General features: G+C 41.9%; 1 protein-coding gene across 1 annotated transcript in view; it reads left to right on the top strand.

Annotated features, from left to right (window-relative positions):
- Positions 1–23,015, top strand: part of LOC134310006 (NACHT, LRR and PYD domains-containing protein 3-like) — a 109,143-nt gene extending 86,128 nt beyond the window's left edge. Inside the window, exons 14-15 of the mRNA XM_062991509.1 lie at positions 19,830–20,006; positions 22,110–23,015. Of these exons, the coding sequence (XP_062847579.1) occupies positions 19,830–20,006; positions 22,110–22,116 (184 nt within the window). The 3' untranslated portion in view covers positions 22,117–23,015. The remainder of the gene's footprint in view (positions 1–19,829; positions 20,007–22,109) is intronic.
- Positions 23,016–23,704: the final 689 nt, after the last annotated feature.

The raw sequence follows: 23,704 nt of genomic DNA, 5'->3' as shown, positions 1-23,704 counted from the left end.
ACTAACACACACAGACACACTAATAACACACACAGACACACCACTAACACACACAGATACACCACTAACACACACAGATACACCACTAACACACACATATACACCACTAACACACATAGATACACCACTAACACACAGATACACCACTAACACACACAGATACACCACTAACACACAGACACACCACTAACACACACAGATACACCACTAACACACAGATACACCACTAACACACACATATACACCACTAACACACACAGATACATCACTAACACACACAGACACACTAATAACACACACAGACACACCACTAACACACACAGATACACCACTAACACACAGATACACCACTAACACACACATATACACCACTAACACACATAGATACACCACTAACACACAGATACACCCCTAACACACAGATACACCACTAAGACACACATATACACCACTAACACACACAGACACACCACTAACACACACAGACACACCACTAACACACACAGACACACCACTAACACACACAGATACACCACTAACACACACAGATACACCACTAACACACAGATACACCACTAACACACAGATACACCACTAACACACACAGACACACCACTAACACACACAGATACACCACTAACACACACAGACACACCACTAACACACACAGATACACCACTAACACACAGATACACCACTAACACACAGATACACCACTAACACACAGATACACCACTAACACACACATATACACCATTATACAACAGGTAGTTCCGACCTTACAATCTGATTGGTTGAGAAGCGTTCTAACCGTGCTGATATTCGTGATAACAGCACGGCCTTTTCACACCACAACTGTATTACTCCGTTGACGCGTTGCCATTAACGACAAGCTTCATGCACATAAACGCGCACGCAGGCAACACAGACTTTTTTTCCCGGTCGCGTTTTAAATCCGTTATCTGATATACAATCTAGCGCACTGTGTAGGGAACATAAATCAATTGTCTATTTCAGTATCTAGTGCACTATGTAGGGAACATAAATCCGTGATCTGATACACAATCTAGTGCACTATGTAGGGAACATTAATGTGTTTGTAACGCGAACAGTTAGTTAAGCCCTAGTAGTTCTGTTTTCATCCATAGCCTTTGGTGTGTGCGAGAGGTTTTTTTATTTCTTTTTTTCCCTTCGGAGGTTCTTGCTTTCTTCTTGTTGTTGTTCTTACCTCCCTGAAATAAGTTTTTGCAACTTGGGATGTTCTGCTTTGTAGTGTTAAACTTTATATTGGTTGTGGAACTACATTTTGGCGGAAGGTATTGTCAATATTAAAGCATATTTAATATGAAATTCAGGGCTTCTTTGATTTATTTTCTTTCTTTATTTTGTAAAAACTGTTGTATAAAAGCAATAGAACACTCGAGGTCGTGTGTTATCGTGAATAATATCACAGCTGTGATGATCTACTCGTCTTCAGCTCGTGCCTGCGACCAAATCACAGCCGTGATGTTATTCTCGATAACACACGACCTCTCGTGTTCTATTGCTTAACTAACACACATAGATACACCACTAACACATAGATACACCACTAACACATAGATACACCCCTAACACACAGATACACCCCTAACACACAGATACACCCCGAACACACAGATACACCACTAACACACAGATACACCACTAACACACACAGACACACCACTAACACACACAGATACACCACTAACACACACAGATACATCACTAACACACACAGATACACCACTAACACACACAGATACACCACTAACACACATATACACCACTAACACACACAGATACACCACTAACACACACAGATACACCACTAACACACACAGATACACCACTAACACACACAGATACATCACTAACACACACAGATACACCACTAACACACACAGATACACCACTAACACACACAGACACACTAATAACACACACAGACACCAATAACACACATAGATACATCACTAACACACACAGATACACCACTAACACACACAGATACACCACTAACACACACAGATACACCACTAACACACACAGATACATCACTAACACACACAGATACACCACTAACACACACAGATACACCACTAACACACACAGACACACTAATAACACACACAGACACCAATAACACACATAGATACATCACTAACACACACAGATACACCACTAACACACACAGACACTCTAATAACACACACAGACACACCACTTACACACACATACACCATTAACACACAGATACATCACTAACACACACAGACACACTAATAACACACACAGACACACCACTAACACACACAGATACACCACTAACACACACAGATACACCACTAACACACACATATACACCACTAACACACATAGATACACCACTAACACACAGATACACCACTAACACACACATACACCACTAACACACACATATACACCACTAACACACACAGATACACCACTAATAACACACACCCATACACCACTAACACACATAGATACACCATTAACAGACACATATACACCACTAACACAACACACGTAGATACATCATTAACACACATAGATACACCACTAACACACACATAGATACACCACTAACACACACACACTAATAACACACACCCATACACCACTAACACACATAGATACACCACTAACACACACATAGATACACCACTAACACACACACACTAATAACACACACCCATACACCACTAACACACGTAGATACATCATTAACACACATAGATACACCACTAACACACACATAGATACACCACTAACACACACACACTAATAACACACACCCATACACCACTAACACACATAGATACACCACTAACACACATAGATACACCATTAACACACATAGATACACCACTAACACACACATAGATACACCACTAACACACACACACTAATAACACACACCCATACACCACTAACACACATAGATACACCATTAACACACAGATACACCACTAACACACACAGACACACCACTAACACACACAGATACACCACTAACACACACAGATACACCGATACACCACTAACACACACAAATACACCACTAACACACACAAATACACCACTAACACACACAGATACACCACTAACACACACAGACACACCACTAACACACACAGATACACCACTAACACACACCGACACACTAATAACACACACAGACACACCACTAACACACACAGATACACCACTAACACACACAGACAATCTAATAACACACACAGACACATCACTAACACACACATACACCATTAACACACAGATACATCACTAACACACAGATAAACCACAAACACACACAGACACACTAATAACACACACAGACACACCACTAACACACACAGATACACCACTAACACACACAGATACACCACTAACACACAGATACACCACTAACACACACCCATACACCACTAACACACATAGATACACCACTAACACACACATATACACTAATAACACACACAGACACTCTAACACACACAGATACACCACTAACACACACAGATACACTAATAACACACACAGACACACCACTAACACACATAGATACACCACTAACACACACACACTAATAACACACACAGACACACTAATAACACACACAGACACACCACTAACACACACAGATACACCACTAACACACACAGACACTCTAATAACACACACAGACACACCACTAACACACACAGATACACCACTAACACACACAGACACACTAATAACACACACAGATACACCACTAACACACACAGATACACCACTAACACACACAGACACTCTAATAACACACACAGACACACCACTAACACACACAGATACACCACTAACACACACAGACACACTAATAACACACACCGATACACCACTAACACACACAAATACACCACTAACACACACAAATACACCACTAACACACACAGATACACCACTAACACACACAGACACACCACTAACACACACAGATACACCACTAACACACACCGACACACTAATAACACACACAGACACACCACTAACACACACAGATACACCACTAACACACACAGACACTCTAATAACACACACAGACACATCACTAACACACACATACACCATTAACACACAGATACATCACTAACACACAGATAAACCACAAACACACACAGACACACTAATAACACACACAGACACACCACTAACACACACAGATACACCACTAACACACACAGATACACCACTAACACACAGATACACCACTAACACACACCCATACACCACTAACACACATAGATACACCACTAACACACACATATACACTAATAACACACACAGACACTCTAACACACACAGATACACCACTAACACACACAGATACACTAATAACACACACAGACACACCACTAACACACATAGATACACCACTAACACACACACACTAATAACACACACAGACACACTAATAACACACACAGACACACCACTAACACACACAGATACACCACTAACACACACAGACACTCTAATAACACACACAGACACACCACTAACACACACAGATACACCACTAACACACACAGACACACTAATAACACACACAGATACACCACTAACACACACAGATACACCACTAACACACACAGACACACTAATAACACACACAGATACACCACTAACACACACAGACACACCACTAACACACACAGATACACCACTAACATTTCATTTCATTTTCAGCATTTAGCAGACGCTCTTATCCAGAGCGACTTACAGAAGAGCTTCCATAGTGAACATTTCATTTCTCAAGTTTAGGTAAACAACAGTCGAAAAACACAAATCTGCTAAAACCTGTTAGAACCAAGTGTTTTTTTTTTTTGGTTTTTTTTGGGTTTTTTTTAAATGGAAAAGATCGGAATAAAGTGTTAATAAATAAGTACAAGTCAGCTTAAGTGTTTAGTATAAAGGTGATGAAGGTTTTTAATCGTTTTTTAAAGACAGCGAGAGACTCAGATGTTCGGACAGACAGAGGAAGTTCATTCCACCACTTGGGTGCTAGAACAGAGAAGAGCCTTGATGCTCGTCTTCCTTTAGTCCTGGATGGAGGATCAAGTCGAGCAAGACTAGAGGCTCGGAGGTTGCGTGGTACAGAGCGGGTTTGATTAGGCCACGAAGGTGGCTTGGGGCTGCTCCATTTTTGGCTTTGTAGGAGAGCGTCAGTGTTTTAAACTGAATCCGTGCAGCTGCAGGAAGCCAGTGAGGAGAACGCAGCAGTGGAGTGATGGTGTGGCAGCAGTGGGGTGATGGTGTGGCAGCAGTGGGGTGATGGTGTGGCAGCAGTGGGGTGATGATGTGGCAGCAGTGGGGTGATGTGGCAGTGTTTGATTTGGTTAAAAACCAGACGGGCAGCTGCATTTTGAATGAGCTGTAAGGGTTTAATCGTGGACATGGGAGCTCCAGCCAGAAGGGAGTTGCAGTCGTCCAACCGTGAGATTACAAGTGATTGGACCAGAATCTGGGTAGCTTCCCTGGAGAGAAATGGACGAATCTTCCTGATGTTGTACAGGGGGAACCGGCACCATCTTGTCATGTTGGCTATATAAGGAGAGAAGGTCAGCTGGTTATCAAGGACAACACCAAGACTTCTTACCTTATCAGATGGTCTGATCTGGGAGTCATCCAGAGAAATAACTAGGTCCTGGGTTGGAGACTGATCTCCAGGAATGAGCAACATCTCTGTCTTGCTGGGATTAAGTTTTAGATGATGAGCTGACATCCATTGTGAGATATCTCGCAGACATGCTGAGATGCGAGCTGAGACTTGTGGGTCTGAGACACATACACCACTAACACACACAGATACACCACTAACACACACATACACCACTAACACACACAGATACACCACTAACACACACAGATACACCACTAACACACACATACACCACTAACACACACAGATACACCACTAACACACACAGATACACCACTAACACACACAGATACACCACTAACACACACATACACCACTAACACACACATACACCACTAACACACACATACACCACTAACACACACATACACCACTAACACACACATACACCACTAACACACATAGATACACCACTAACACACACATACACCACTAACACACACATACACCACTAACACACACAGATACACCACTAACACACACATACACCACTAACACACACATACACCACTAACACACACAGATACACCACTAACACACACATACACCACTAACACACACATACACCACTAACACACACATACACCACTAGCACACACAGATACACCACTAACACACACATACACCACTAACACACACATACACCACTAACACACACATACACCACTAACACACACAGACACACCACTAACACACACAGATACATCACTAACACACACAGATACACCACTAACACACACATACAGCACTAACACACACAGATACACCACTAACACACATAGATACACCACTAACACACACAGATACACCACTAACACACATAGATACACCACTAACACACACCGATACACCACTAACACACACCGATACACCACTAACACACACATACACCACTAACACACACATACACCACTAACACACATAGATACACCACTAACACACACAGATACACCACTAACACACATAGATACACCACTAACACACACAGATACACCACTAACACACACAGATACACCACTAACACACACAGATACACCACTAACACACATAGATACACCACTAACACACACAGATACACCACTAACACACACAGATACACCACTAACACACACAGATACACCACTAACACACACAGATACACCACTAACACACACAGATACACCACTAACACACATAGATACACCACTAACACACACAGATACACCACTAACACACACATACACCACTAACACACACATACACCACTAACACACACATACACCACTAACACACACATACACCACTAACACACACAGACACACCACTAACACACACAGACACTCTAATAACACACACAGATACACCACTAACACACACAGATACACCACTAACACACACAGATACACCACTAACACACACAGATACACCACTAACACACACCGATACACCACTAACACACACATACACCACTAACACACACCGATACACCACTAACACACACAGATACATCACTAACACACACAGATACACCACTAACACACACATACACCACTAACACACACAGATACACCACTAACACACACAGATACACCACTAACACACACATACACCACTAACACACACAGATACACCACTAACACACACAGATACACCACTAACACACACAGATACACCACTAACACACATATACACCACTAACACACACAGACACACTAATAACACACACAGATACACCACTAACACACACATACACCACTAACACACACAGATACACCACTAACACACACAGATACACCACTAACACACACAGATACACCACTAACACACACCGACACACTAATAACACACACAGACACACCACTAACACACACAGACACACTAATAACACACACAGATACACCACTAACACACACATACACCACTAACACACACAGATACACCACTAACACACACAGATACACCACTAACACACACAGATACACCACTAACACACACAGACACACCACTAACACACACAGATACACCACTAACACACACAGATACACCACTAACACACACATATACACCACTAACACACACAGACACACCACTAACACACACAGACGCTCTAATAACACACAGATACACCACTAACACACACAGATACACCACTAACACACACAGACACACTAATCAGACACACCACTAACACACACCGACACACCACTAACACACACAGATACACCACTAACACACACAGACACACTAATAACACACAGAGACACACCACTAACACACACAGACACTCTAATAACACACACAGATACACCACTAACACACACAGATACACCACTAACACACACAGACACACTAATCAGACACACCACTAACACACACCGACACACCACTAACACACACAGACACACTAATAACACACAGAGACACACCACTAACACACACAGATACACCACTAACATACACCCATACACCACTAACACACACCAACACATCACTAACACACACAGATTCACCACTAACACACATAGATACACCACTAACACACACAGATACACCACTAACACACAGATACACCACTAACACACACAGATTCACCACTAACACACATAGATACACCACTAACACACACAGATACACCACTAACACACATAGATACACCACTAACACACACAGATACACCACTAACACACACAGATTCACCACTAACACACACCCATACACCACTAACACACACAGATTCACCACTAACACACATAGATACACCACTAACACACACAGATACACCACTAACACACACAGATACACCACTAACACACATAGATACCCCACTAACACACACAGATACACCACTAACACACACAGATACACCACTAACACACAGATACACCACTAACACACAGATACACCACTAACACACACACACCACTAACACACACAGATTCACCACTAACACACAGATTCACCACTAACACACACAGATTCACCACTAACACACATAGATACACCACTAACACACATAGATACACCACTAACACACAGATACACCACTAACACACATAGATACACCACTAACACACACAGATACACCACTAACACACAGATACACCACTAACACACAGATACACCACTAACACACAGAGACACACCACTAACACACACAGATACACCACTAACATACACCCATACACCACTAACACACACCAACACATCACTAACACACACAGATTCACCACTAACACACATAGATACACCACTAACACACACAGATACACCACTAACACACAGATACACCACTAACACACACAGATTCACCACTAACACACATAGATACACCACTAACACACACAGATACACCACTAACACACATAGATACACCACTAACACACACAGATACACCACTAACACACACAGATTCACCACTAACACACACCCATACACCACTAACACACACAGATTCACCACTAACACACATAGATACACCACTAACACACACAGATACACCACTAACACACACAGATACACCACTAACACACATAGATACCCCACTAACACACACAGATACACCACTAACACACACAGATACACCACTAACACACAGATACACCACTAACACACAGATACACCACTAACACACACACACCACTAACACACACAGATTCACCACTAACACACAGATTCACCACTAACACACACAGATTCACCACTAACACACATAGATACACCACTAACACACATAGATACACCACTAACACACAGATACACCACTAACACACATAGATACACCACTAACACACACAGATACACCACTAACACACAGATACACCACTAACACACAGATACACCACTAACACACACAGATACACCACTAACACACACAGACACACTAATAACACACACCCATACATTACTAACACACATAGATACACCACTAACACACGCCCATACACCACTAACACACAGAGACACACTAATAACACACACAGACACACTAATAACACACACAGACACACCACTAACACACACCACTAACACACACCGATACACCACTAACACACACAGATACACCACTAACACACACAGACACACCACTAACACATAGATACACCACTAACACACACAGATACACCACTAACACAGAGATACACCACTAACACACACAGATACACCACTAACACACACATACACCACTAACACACACAGATACACCACTAACACACACAGATACACCACTAACACACACAGATACACCATCTACACACACCGATACACCACTAACACACACACAGATACACCACTAACACACACAGATACACCACTAACACACACAGATACACCACTAACACACACAGATACACCACTAACACACACAGACACACCACTAACACACACAGATACACCACTAACACACACAGATACACCACTAACACACACATACACCACTAACACACACATATACACCACTAACACACACATACACCACTAACACACACATACACCACTAACACACACAGATACACCATCTACACACACCGATACACCACTAACACACACACAGACACACCACTAACACACACAGATACACCACTAACACACACAGATACACCACTAACACACACAGATACACCACTAACACACACAGATACACCACTAACACACACATACACCACTAACACACACAGATACACCACTAACACACACAGATACACCACTAACACACACAGATACACCACTAACACACACATACACCACTAACACACACATACACCACTAACACACACATACACCACTAACACACATAGATACACCACTAACACACACAGATACACCACTAACACACACATACACCACTAACACACACATACACCACTAACACACACAGATACACCACTAACACACAAATACACCACTAACACACACATACACCACTAACACACACAGATACACCACTAACACACACATACACCACTAACACACACATACACCACTAACACACACATACACCACTAGCACACACAGATACACCACTAACACACACATACACCACTAACACACACATACACCACTAACACACACATACACCACTAACACACACAGACACACCACTAACACACACAGATACATCACTAACACACACAGATACACCACTAACACACACATACAGCACTAACACACACAGATACACCACTAACACACATAGATACACCACTAACACACACAGATACACCACTAACACACATAGATACACCACTAACACACACCGATACACCACTAACACACACCGATACACCACTAACACACACATACACCACTAACACACACATACACCACTAACACACATAGATACACCACTAACACACACAGATACACCACTAACACACATAGATACACCACTAACACACACAGATACACCACTAACACACACAGATACACCACTAACACACACAGATACACCACTAACACACATAGATACACCACTAACACACACAGATACACCACTAACACACATAGATACACCACTAACACACACAGATACACCACTAACACACACAGATACACCACTAACACACACAGATACACCACTAACACACATAGATACACCACTAACACACACAGATACACCACTAACACACACATACACCACTAACACACACATACACCACTAACACACACATACACCACTAACACACACATACACCACTAACACACACAGACACTCTAATAACACACACAGATACACCACTAACACACACAGATACACCACTAACACACACAGATACACCACTAACACACACAGATACACCACTAACACACACCGATACACCACTAACACACACCGATACACCACTAACACACACATACACCACTAACACACACCGATACACCACTAACACACACAGATACATCACTAACACACACAGATACACCACTAACACACACATACACCACTAACACACACAGATACACCACTAACACACACAGATACACCACTAACACACACATACACCACTAACACACACAGATACACCACTAACACACACAGATACACCACTAACACACACAGATACACCACTAACACACATATACACCACTAACACACACAGACACACTAATAACACACACAGATACACCACTAACACACACATACACCACTAACACACACAGATACACCACTAACACACACAGATACACCACTAACACACACAGATACACCACTAACACACACCGACACACTAATAACACACACAGACACACCACTAACACACACAGACACACTAATAACACACACAGATACACCACTAACACACACATACACCACTAACACACACAGATACACCACTAACACACACAGATACACCACTAACACACACAGATACACCACTAACACACACAGACACACCACTAACACACACAGATACACCACTAACACACACAGATACACCACTAACACACACAGATACACCACTAACACACACAGATACACCACTAACACACACAGATACACCACTAACACACACAGATACACCACTAACACACACAGACACACCACTAACACACACAGACACTCTAATAACACACAGATACACCACTAACACACACAGATACACCACTAACACACACAGACACACTAATCAGACACACCACTAACACACACCGACACACCACTAACACACACAGATACACCACTAACACACAGAGACACACTAATAACACACAGAGACACACCACTAACACACACAGACACTCTAATAACACACACAGATACACCACTAACACACACAGATACACCACTAACACACACAGACACACTAATCAGACACACCACTAACACACACCGACACACCACTAACACACACAGACACACTAATAACACACAGAGACACACCACTAACACACACAGATACACCACTAACATACACCCATACACCACTAACACACACCAACACATCACTAACACACACAGATTCACCACTAACACACATAGATACACCACTAACACACACAGATACACCACTAACACACAGATACACCACTAACACACACAGATTCACCACTAACACACATAGATACACCACTAACACACACAGATACACCACTAACACACACAGATACACCACTAACACACATAGATACACCACTAACACACACAGATACACCACTAACACACACAGATTCACCACTAACACACACCCATACACCACTAACACACACAGATTCACCACTAACACACATAGATACACCACTAACACACACAGATACACCACTAACACACACAGATACACCACTAACACACATAGATATCCCACTAACACACACAGATACACCACTAACACACACAGATACACCACTAACACACAGATACACCACTAACACACACAGATACACCACTAACACACACACACCACTAACACACACAGATTCACCACTAACACACAGATTCACCACTAACACACACAGATTCACCACTAACACACATAGATACACCACTAACACACATAGATACACCACTAACACACAGATACACCACTAACACACATAGATACACCACTAACACACACAGATACACCACTAACACACAGATACACCACTAACACACAGATACACCACTAACACACACAGATACACCACTAACACACACAGACACACTAATAACACACACCCATACATTACTAACACACATAGATACACCACTAACACACGCCCATACACCACTAACACACAGAGACACACTAATAACACACACAGACACACTAATAACACACACAGACACACCACTAACACACACCACTAACACACACCGATACACCACTAACACACACAGATACACCACTAACACACACAGACACACCACTAACACATAGATACACCACTAACACACACAGATACACCACTAACACACAGATACACCACTAACACACACATACACCACTAACACACACAGATACACCACTAACACACACAGATACACCACTAACACACACAGATACACCATCTACACACACCGATACACCACTAACACACACACAGATACACCACTAACACACACAGATACACCACTAACACACACAGATACACCACTAACACACACAGATACACCACTAACACACACAGACACACCACTAACACACACAGATACACCACTAACACACACAGATACACCACTAACACACACATACACCACTAACACACACATATACACCACTAACACACACATACACCACTAACACACACATACACCACTAACACACACAGATACACCATCTACACACACCGATACACCACTAACACACACACAGACACACCACTAACACACACAGATACACCACTAACACACACAGATACACCACTAACACACACAGATACACCACTAACACACACAGATACACCACTAACACACACAGATACACCATCTACACACACCGATACACCACTAACACACACACAGATACACCACTAACACACACAGATACACCACTAACACACACAGATACACCACTAACACACACAGATACACCACGAACACACACCGATACACCACTAACACACACAGATACACCACTAACACACACAGATACACCACTAACACACACAGATACACCACTAACACACACCGATACACTAATAACACACACAGATACACCACTAACACACACTAACACAATTAAGACTCAGGAACAGGAGAAATCTGCAAACCCAATTAGAATAAACCAAATTACACAAAGACTCAGAACTAAATATCTGAATTATTGGGAAACTGAAACTAAATCTCAGAGTAAAATGCAGTTATTTATTAATTTTTGTTATTAGTGTGGTTGCCTATGGGCAAGCACACTATTGTTATCCGAAAGTCATATTATTATTATTTTTCATTTTATTATTATTCTGCCCGTTTTTGTCCGCGTTTCTTCGTCCGCAGTTTTCGAGATATCGACCCCGTTCCAACGCCAAATTGTCCGGCCCATACGGGAATGGTGTGCTTGTATACAGGTTTTCGATCCGCCCGCCCATTCGCCCGCCACGCCCGTTTTTCCGGAAAATTTTTCCCATAGACTTCCATTCGTTTTCGAAAAATGTTGAGATATCGACGCCGTTCCAACTCTAGATCGTCCGGCCCGTTATTGACGTCACATCTTGAAGAAAGTTTTTCGATCCGCCCGCCCGTTCATCCGCCACGCCCGCTTTTCTACCGATTTTTGGTCCTATTGACTTCCATTCATTTTTTCTGAATGGTTGTTGAATGGTTATTTCTACAACCATTATTCAACCTATAAAATCCCCATTCACTTCCATTCATTTTTTGAAAGTTCGAGATATCGACGCCGTTCCAACTCTAAATCATAAAGCCCCCTGATGTAACCCCGACTCAGATACAGCATGGGGATTCGAACCCACGCCCACCTGCCACGCCCGTTTTTCGGCTCCATTCACTTCCATTCATTTTTTGAAAGTTTGAGATATCAACGCCGTTCCAACTCTATATCGTAAAGCCCACTGATGTAACCCCGACTCAGATACAGCATGGGGATTCGAACCCATGCCCACCTGCCACGCCCGTTTTTCGGCTCCATTCACTTCCATTCATTTTTTGAAAGTTTGAGATATCAACGCCGTTCCAACTCTATATCGTAAAGCCCACTGATGTAACCCCGACTCAGGTACAGCATGGGGATTCGACCCCACGCCCACCTGCCACGCCCGGTTTTTGGTCCCATTCACTTCCATTCATTTTTTGAAAGTTTGAGATATAAACGCCGTTCAAACTCTAAATGGTAAAGCCCACTGATGTAACCCCGACTCAGGTACAGCATGGGGATTCGAACCCACACCCACCTGCCACGCCCGGTTTTTGGTCCCATTCACTTCCATTCATTTTTTGAAAGTTTGAGATATAAACGCCGTTCAAACTATAAATGGTAAAGCCCCCTGATGTAACCCCGACTCAGATACAGCATGGGGATTCGAACCCATGCCCACCTGCCACGCCCGTTTTTCGGCTCCATTCACTTCCATTCATTTTTTGAAAGTTTGAGATATAAACGCCGTTCAAACTCTATATCGTAAAGCTCACTGATGTAACCCCGACTCAGGTACAGCATGGGGATTCGAACCCACACCCACCTGCCACGCCCGGTTTTTGGTCCCATTCACTTCCATTCATTTTTTGAAAGTTTGAGATATCAACGCCGTTCCAACTCTATATCGTAAAGCCCACTGATGTAACCCCGACTCAGATACAGCATGGGGATTCGAACCCATGCCCACCTGCCACGCCCGTTTTTCGGCTCCATTCACTTCCATTCATTTTTTGAAAGTTTGAGATATCAACACCGTTCCAACTCTAAATGGTAAAGCCCACTGATGTAACCCCGACTCAGGTACAGCATGGGGATTCGAACCCATGCCCACCTGCCACGCCCGGTTTTTGGTCCCATTCACTTCCATTCATTTTTTGAAAGTTCGAGATATAAACGCCGTTCCAACTCTATATCGTAAAGCCCACTGATGTAACCCCGACTCAGATACAGCATGGGGATTCGAACCCATGCCCACCTGCCACGCCCGTTTTTCGGCTCCATTCACTTCCATTCATTTTTTGAAAGTTTGAGATATCAACACCGTTCCAACTCTAAATGGTAAAGCCCACTGATGTAACCCCGACTCAGGTACAGCATGGGGATTCGAACCCATGCCCACCTGCCACGCCCGGTTTTCGGCTCCATTCACTTCCATTCATTTTTTGAAAGTTCGAGATATCGACGCCGTTCCAATTTTAAATCGTAAAGCCCACTGATGACACCCCAACTTGGATAAAGCATTGGGTTACTCGCGCCCGCCCGACCGGCACACGGCAATCACACTCGCATTTTCTCCGGAAATGCACGTCTCTAGTTTATTATTAGTGTGGTTGCCTATGGGCAAGCACACTATTGTTATCCGAAAGTCATATTATTATTATTCTGCCCGTTTTTGTCCGCGTTTCTTCGTCCGCAGTTTTCGAGATATCGACCCCGTTCCAACGCCAAATTGTCCGGCCCATACGGGAATGGTGTGCTTGTATACAGGTTTTCGATCCGCCCGCCCATTCGCCCGCCACGCCCGTTTTTCCGGAAAATTTTTCCCATAGACTTCCATTCGTTTTCGAAAAATGTTGAGATATCGACGCCGTTCCAACTCTAGATCGTCCGGCCCGTTATTGACGTCACATCTTGAAGAAAGTTTTTCGATCCGCCCGCCCGTTCATCCGCCACGCCCGCTTTTCTACCGATTTTTGGTCCTATTGACTTCCATTCATTTTTTCTGAATGGTTGTTGAATGGTTATTTCTACAACCATTATTCAACCTATAAAATCCCCATTCACTTCCATTCATTTTTTGAAAGTTCGAGATATCAACGCCGTTCCAACTCTAAATCATAAAGCCCCCTGATGTAACCCCGACTCAGGTACAGCATGGGGATTCGAACCCACACCCACCTGCCACGCCCGGTTTTTGTCCCCATTCACTTCCATTCATTTTTTGAAAGTTCGAGATATCAACGCCGTTCCAACTCTAAATTGTAAAGCTTACTGATGTAACCCCGACTCAGGTACAGCATGGGGATTCGAACCCACACCCACCTGCCACGCCCGGTTTTTGTCCCCATTCACTTCCATTCATTTTTTGAAAGTTCGAGATATCAACGCCGTTCCAACTCTAAATCGTAAAGCCCACTGATGTAACCCCGACTCAGGTACAGCATGGGGATTCGAACCCACGCCCACCTGCCACGCCCGGTTTTCATTCCCATTCACTTCCATTCATTTTTTGAAAGTTTGAGATATCAACTCCGTTCCAACTCTAAATTGTAAAGCCCCCTGATGTAACCCCGACTCAGATACAGCATGGGGATTCGAACCCACACCCACCTGCCACGCCCGGTTTTTGTCCCCATTCACTTCCATTCATTTTTTTAAAGTTTGAGATATCGACACCGTTCCAACTCTAAATCGTAAAGCCCACTGATGTAACCCCGACATGGGTACAGCATGGGGATTCGAACCCACGCCCACCTGCCACGCCCGTTTTTCGGCCCTATTCACTTCCATTAATTTTTTGAAAGTTTGAGATATCAACTCCGTTCCAACTCTAAATCGTAAAGCCCACTGATGTAACCCCGACATGGGTACAGCATGGGGATTCGAACCCTCGCCCACCTGCCACGCCCGTTTTTGGTCTCATTCACTTCCATTCATTTTTTGAAAGTTTGAGATATAAACGCCGTTCCAACTCTATATCGTAAAGCCCACTGATGTAACCCCGACTCAGGTACAGCATGGGGATTCGAACCCATGCCCACCTGCCACGCCCGGTTTTTGGTCCCATTCACTTCCATTCATTTTTTTAAAGTTTGAGATATAAACGCCGTTCCAACTCTATATCGTAAAGCCCACTGATGTAACCCCGACTCAGGTACAGCATGGGGATTCGAACCCACGCCCACCTGCCACGCCCGGTTTTTGGTCCCATTCACTTCCATTCATTTTTTTAAAGTTTGAGATATCGACACCGTTCCAACTCTAAATCGTAAAGCCCACTGATGTAACCCCGACATGGGTACAGCATGGGGATTCGAACCCACGCCCACCTGCCACGCCCGTTTTTCGGCCCTATTCACTTCCATTAATTTTTTGAAAGTTTGAGATATCAACTCCGTTCCAACTCTAAATCGTAAAGCCCACTGATGTAACCCCGACTCAGATACAGCATGGGGATTCGAACCCTCGCCCACCTGCCACGCCCGTTTTTGGTCTCATTCACTTCCATTCATTTTTTGAAAGTTTGAGATATAAACGCCGTTCCAACTCTAAATCGTAAAGCCCACTGATGTAACCCCGACTCAGGTACAGCATGGGGATTCGAACCCACGCCCATCTGCCACGCCCGTTTTTGGTCTCATTCACTTCCATTCATTTTTTGAAAGTTCGAGATATCGACGCCGTTCCAATTTTAAATCGTAAAGCCCACTGATGACACCCCAACTTGGATAAAGCATTGGGTTACGCGCGCCCGCCCGACCGGCACACGGCAATCACACTCGCATTTTCTCCGGAAATGCACATCTCTAGTTATTTGTTGTTATTTGTTATTATTTATTTGTTATTTGGCCCTAAACAGACACTACAGTACAGCAGATTATCTGAGCACAGTATCCGACCCTAAATTAAGAAACACCCTGACGAGGTACAGACTGAGCACACACGACCTGGCCGTGGATACGGGGCGACACACCCGGTCCTGGCTGCCCCGGGAGGAGAGGTTGTGCCAGCACTGCACTCTCAGTACAGTAGAGAGGGAGCTGCACTTCCTCACCCGGTGTACCAAGTACCACCACGTCCGCTCCCAATTCTTCCCTAAATTTAATAACATCATCCCCAACTTTACCTCCCTCCCAGACCCCGACAAACTGCCCCACCTACTGGGGGAACACAGAGAGAGCTGCACACTAGCAGCACTCTATACTCACACCTGCCACCAGGTGAGGGACAGTGGGTGATCATGTTTCATACACACACATGCACACACAAACTGATTGTTTTTAATACCTCATTAATGTAAATTTTATTGTTATTATTTTGCAGTTTTTATTCATATTTTATTCCATTTTATAATTTTTTTGCACATGTAACTGTTTTGTATATTTTTGTTCTTTCTTATTTTTATTGTTAATATTTCTCTGTAACTTGCTTTGGCAATACGAATGTCATTATTTGTCATGCCAATAAAGCTTCTTTTGAGTTTGAGTGTGTGTGTGTGTGTATGTGTGTGTGAGAGAGATGTAATTGTGATGAGTTCTTGTGTGTGAGTGTGTGTGTGTGTGTGTGTGTGTGTGTGAGTGTGAGATGTAATAGTGATGAGTTCTTGTGTGTGAGTGTGTGTGTGTGTGTGTGTGTGTGTGTGAGTGTGAGATGTAATAGTGATGAGTTCTTGTGTGTGTGTGTGTGTGTGTGTGTGTGTGTGTGAGATGTAATAGTGATGAGTGTGTGTGTGTGTGTGTGTGTGTGTGTGTGTATGTGTGTGTGTGTGTGTGAGATGTAATGGTGATGAGTTCTTGTTCTCTCTGCAGGATGTTGAGCTGCTATATTACAGATGAAGGTTTTATATCTCTGGCTTCAGGTCTGACATCAAACTCCTCATCCCTCCTGAAAGAACTGAATCTGAGTGACAATGAACCAGGAGAATCAGGAGAGAAGCTTCTCACTGATCTACAGGAGGATCCTCACTGTAAACTGGAGGAACTTTAGTGAGTTACTGACTTCCTGTTTCATTATAACAAAGGATCCTAAACTTTTTACAGCCACGTAGCTCCTGTTACATTAAACTGAGTTCCTCTAGATCTGAACACACACACACACAGTGTCTTTATACACACAGTGAGAGGAAAATGTATTCAATCCCTCTACATTTACACTCATCACATCTTTAAACTTTCTAGCTGTAAATATAAACAAAATATGTATTTATAATATTTATAAATATACACACAGGAGGAATGATAGAGAAAACTTTCAGACCATAAATTTAAATGTTCAATGTTCAATATAAAGATTATTTTAAAAAACATCACGTTTTAGACATTAATGCTAAAATATTAAAAATGTTCTGGTGCCAATCTGGTGTGATTGGGTGGTGATTTCACACATCTGGTATCATCACAGTGAAGTTCTCAGGAACAAAATAATAAAACTAAACTTCAGTACAACTGGTTCCATCATCCACAAGTTCATGGAACCACAAATCGTTATTGAACAGGACCAGCACACAGAAAACACAACCTGCTGTCAGACTAATGATGAGAAAGGGAAGAGAGAAGCCAGGATTCACTCAAAAAAATTGCAGGATGACCTGAAAGCAGCAGGAACAACAGTTACACAGTAAACAATAAAGAATAAACTGCGGTGTTTACTAAATGATGTTCTACACAGGGCAGCCTGTAGCTTAAACATGTCTACACTTGCCAATGACATGGAGTAATGCAATAAATGAGTTTAAGATTTATTGAGGTACCTCATCATAGGGCTGGGCGATTCTGCAAAAAAAAAAAAATCTCGATTATTTTAAAATTATACCCGATTGTCGATTACGATTTCGATTTTTTTTGTTTTTGTATAATGCAATTAAAATAAGACTCAAATTTCTTTTTTTGCATTGTAATTAAAGGCTGCAGAAGTGCAAAAATAGTAACAGCACCACCTATAATTATCATTTTAAGGGACTCAAACTTTATAACAATAACAATATCACAATAATTAACAATAATTAAAACAAAATGGATCTAAATTATTTATATCCTTATCTATCTATATCTAAGAATAGCTCACAAACAACTTTTATTGTAAATAATGTTCAGCAGAACCTCCTTACATTAGGAAAAAAACTACAAAAAGTTCTTTACAGGTTTCTTAAAAGGAACACGAGCCTGTACTGTACTGTGCTGCTGTTTCCACCACTGAGTGAGTCTGTATCAGTATCTACACTTAACCACTATCATGTGTCGTAGAATGATTCGATTCTATTGAACGGCCCTTTAAGCCAAAATAAAGGAACCGATTCGCGCATTTGGGAGTCGTTACATACAAACGGCTCTTTAAAAGGAACCGAGACAAAAGATCCTATCGCAGAATTCACTGCCGCAGTTTCCCAGACGCGATTTTTTTTACTCAGTAACGGATGTGATTTAAAATGAAGCGAATTACAATTCTTAGTACAAAACTTACTTAAGTAAAAGTAAAATTACAGGCTGTTAAATCTACTTAAAAAAGTACAAGTACACAAAAAAACGACTCAATTACAGTAACGCGAGTAAATGTAACTCGTTACTTTCCAGCCAATCCTGATCGCGCTCATCGGCTCCGTATTTTGATTCAGTTCAGCGGTGTTTGATTCAGTGAATCTTAATTAAACTCTTCTGTTTGTGTCTCGTTTTGCTGATCGTGTTTGTGCTTCTTATTACTGAATCTAACCGTTACCGTGTAGAATCCTTGTTGTCTTCTGTTTACTGTTTTAGTTTATCCTCTACCTGATTTTGTACCCTGTTTTCGCCCTTTTGATATGAAACTTTCCCTGATTTATATTCCGCGAGCATCTGCTCAGTTTCTGCTTTGTGACATGTTGGTATTTTAATTAAAATATAAAGTATGTAAACAATCGCGATTGTCACATTCTAACATCGGGTGAAAACGTTCATGCGAATTAACTGAATTAATCGTGAAAATCGCCCAGCCCTACCTCATCACCATTAGGTGGGAAAATGAAATTTTCAGCAGATCTGTTTGTGTTTTGTCGTCATTTTATTGCTTATTTTTGTTACATAAATTTTATATTTTTCTCTCTTTCACTCCCACAGTGTGTGACCAGCACCTCATGTTCAGATGGAATGATCTTTTAATTAAGCTGGACATGATGAGTCCCAGTTGGATGTTTGGCAAGATCTCTACAACCAATCCAGCCAATTGCATTCAGTTACAGTAATCACACTGATCTTCTGCTGGCTGCTCTGTGTGAGGACAGGAAACCACCATTTAATACATATTAAGATAAAAACTGGTGTAAAAAAATACTTTAGTTTGGAAGAAAATTACTTTTGGCAAGATTTATTATAAATGTAGTTCATGTAAATGATGATGTAAAGGATGTTACTGGATGCTGTACACTCAGATTTATTGTATCTGTTTAAGTGTAAAAACAATCTTTCTAATATTTTCACTTTATTATACAAACTGTAAGAAATGTAATTCTTAAAGCATAAGGGTGGGGCTGTATTTAGATAATTACATTCTGAATAATTTTCTAACTAATATTCACTTAATACAAGCTTTGTTTAATAAAAAAAAAGTTGACTTTAAAATTGACCTTCATGTTATGTCATTATAAATGTATATTGGAACGAAAGTATAATCATCATTTAAAATCATTAAATAAACAAATAAATAAATACAGCAGCAGTGTGTCATGGATGATTTAGAAACAATGTCATCTGTAGCAGACTAGCCACTGATAATGAAATCCACATCATGATGTCAAAAATCCATCTTGTTCTTCCACAAGTCCTGTCATAACACTACCTTCCATCTTGTTCTGGGGTGCCTCATCACACACCCATAGTAACATCATTTGCCGGAATTAATGTGGTTTAGTAGCCCTTTCTCTGTTCTGGGCATCTCACACAGATGCTCAGTTGTCGTCATCTTCCTCTGTGATATTTTCAGCACTTTTCTGATGTACTTGTTATTAAAAGCCTAAATGCATCTTTCTTCAGTGTTCAGACTTCACATTTATACGTGATTACTGGCCAGATAAAGGCTCCCTCAGAAAACCAAACCAAACTTTAACTTTTACCAAAACTGCCATGAAATTGTTTTAGGTCCTAGATTAACATATTTTAGGTGAAGATAGAGTTAATGAAATACCAGCATTATCTAGTCCTTGTTTGTTAAATGTATTTCTAAAGCTACAAAAACTTTCTGAAAAAGTGAAGAAATGAACATTACCGATAGCACAGATAGGCTGAAGTGGCTGGGCAAATGAATTTAAAGCTGGACTGGACTGTTTACACCCCTGTGCATCCTTGCCCTGCATTGCCTACATTAATTATGAAATGGGAATGAAGAGGAGGGTAGTTTGAGACAAAAGGATGTTGCAGGTTATAAAGGGTATATTGTATAATTAATAGCTGATAATCAAATACGGGGCACCACTGGCGTTTTTTAAAGAGAAATTACCAGGAAAACTGAATTTATAACAGATCAGTCACTTTCTGTTGGAGTAAAGTCCGTTAGTCGAGTATTTCTCTAGTATAAATCTGTAGGTAAAACTATTACTGGGAAATAAATATATGATGATCTGTAGTGGATTAAATGGTGGGTAGAACCAGGAGGTTTTGAGCCTGATTTAAGTTATAATGCTATCGATTAATAGTGGAAGCAAATACAAAAAAAAAAA

The sequence above is a fragment of the Trichomycterus rosablanca genome, chromosome 3 (genome assembly GCF_030014385.1).
Source record: "Trichomycterus rosablanca isolate fTriRos1 chromosome 3, fTriRos1.hap1, whole genome shotgun sequence".
Classification (NCBI taxonomy): domain Eukaryota; kingdom Metazoa; phylum Chordata; class Actinopteri; order Siluriformes; family Trichomycteridae; genus Trichomycterus; species Trichomycterus rosablanca.
Note: the sequence above shows the minus strand (reverse complement) of the source record. Positions and strands in the feature narration are given on the sequence as shown.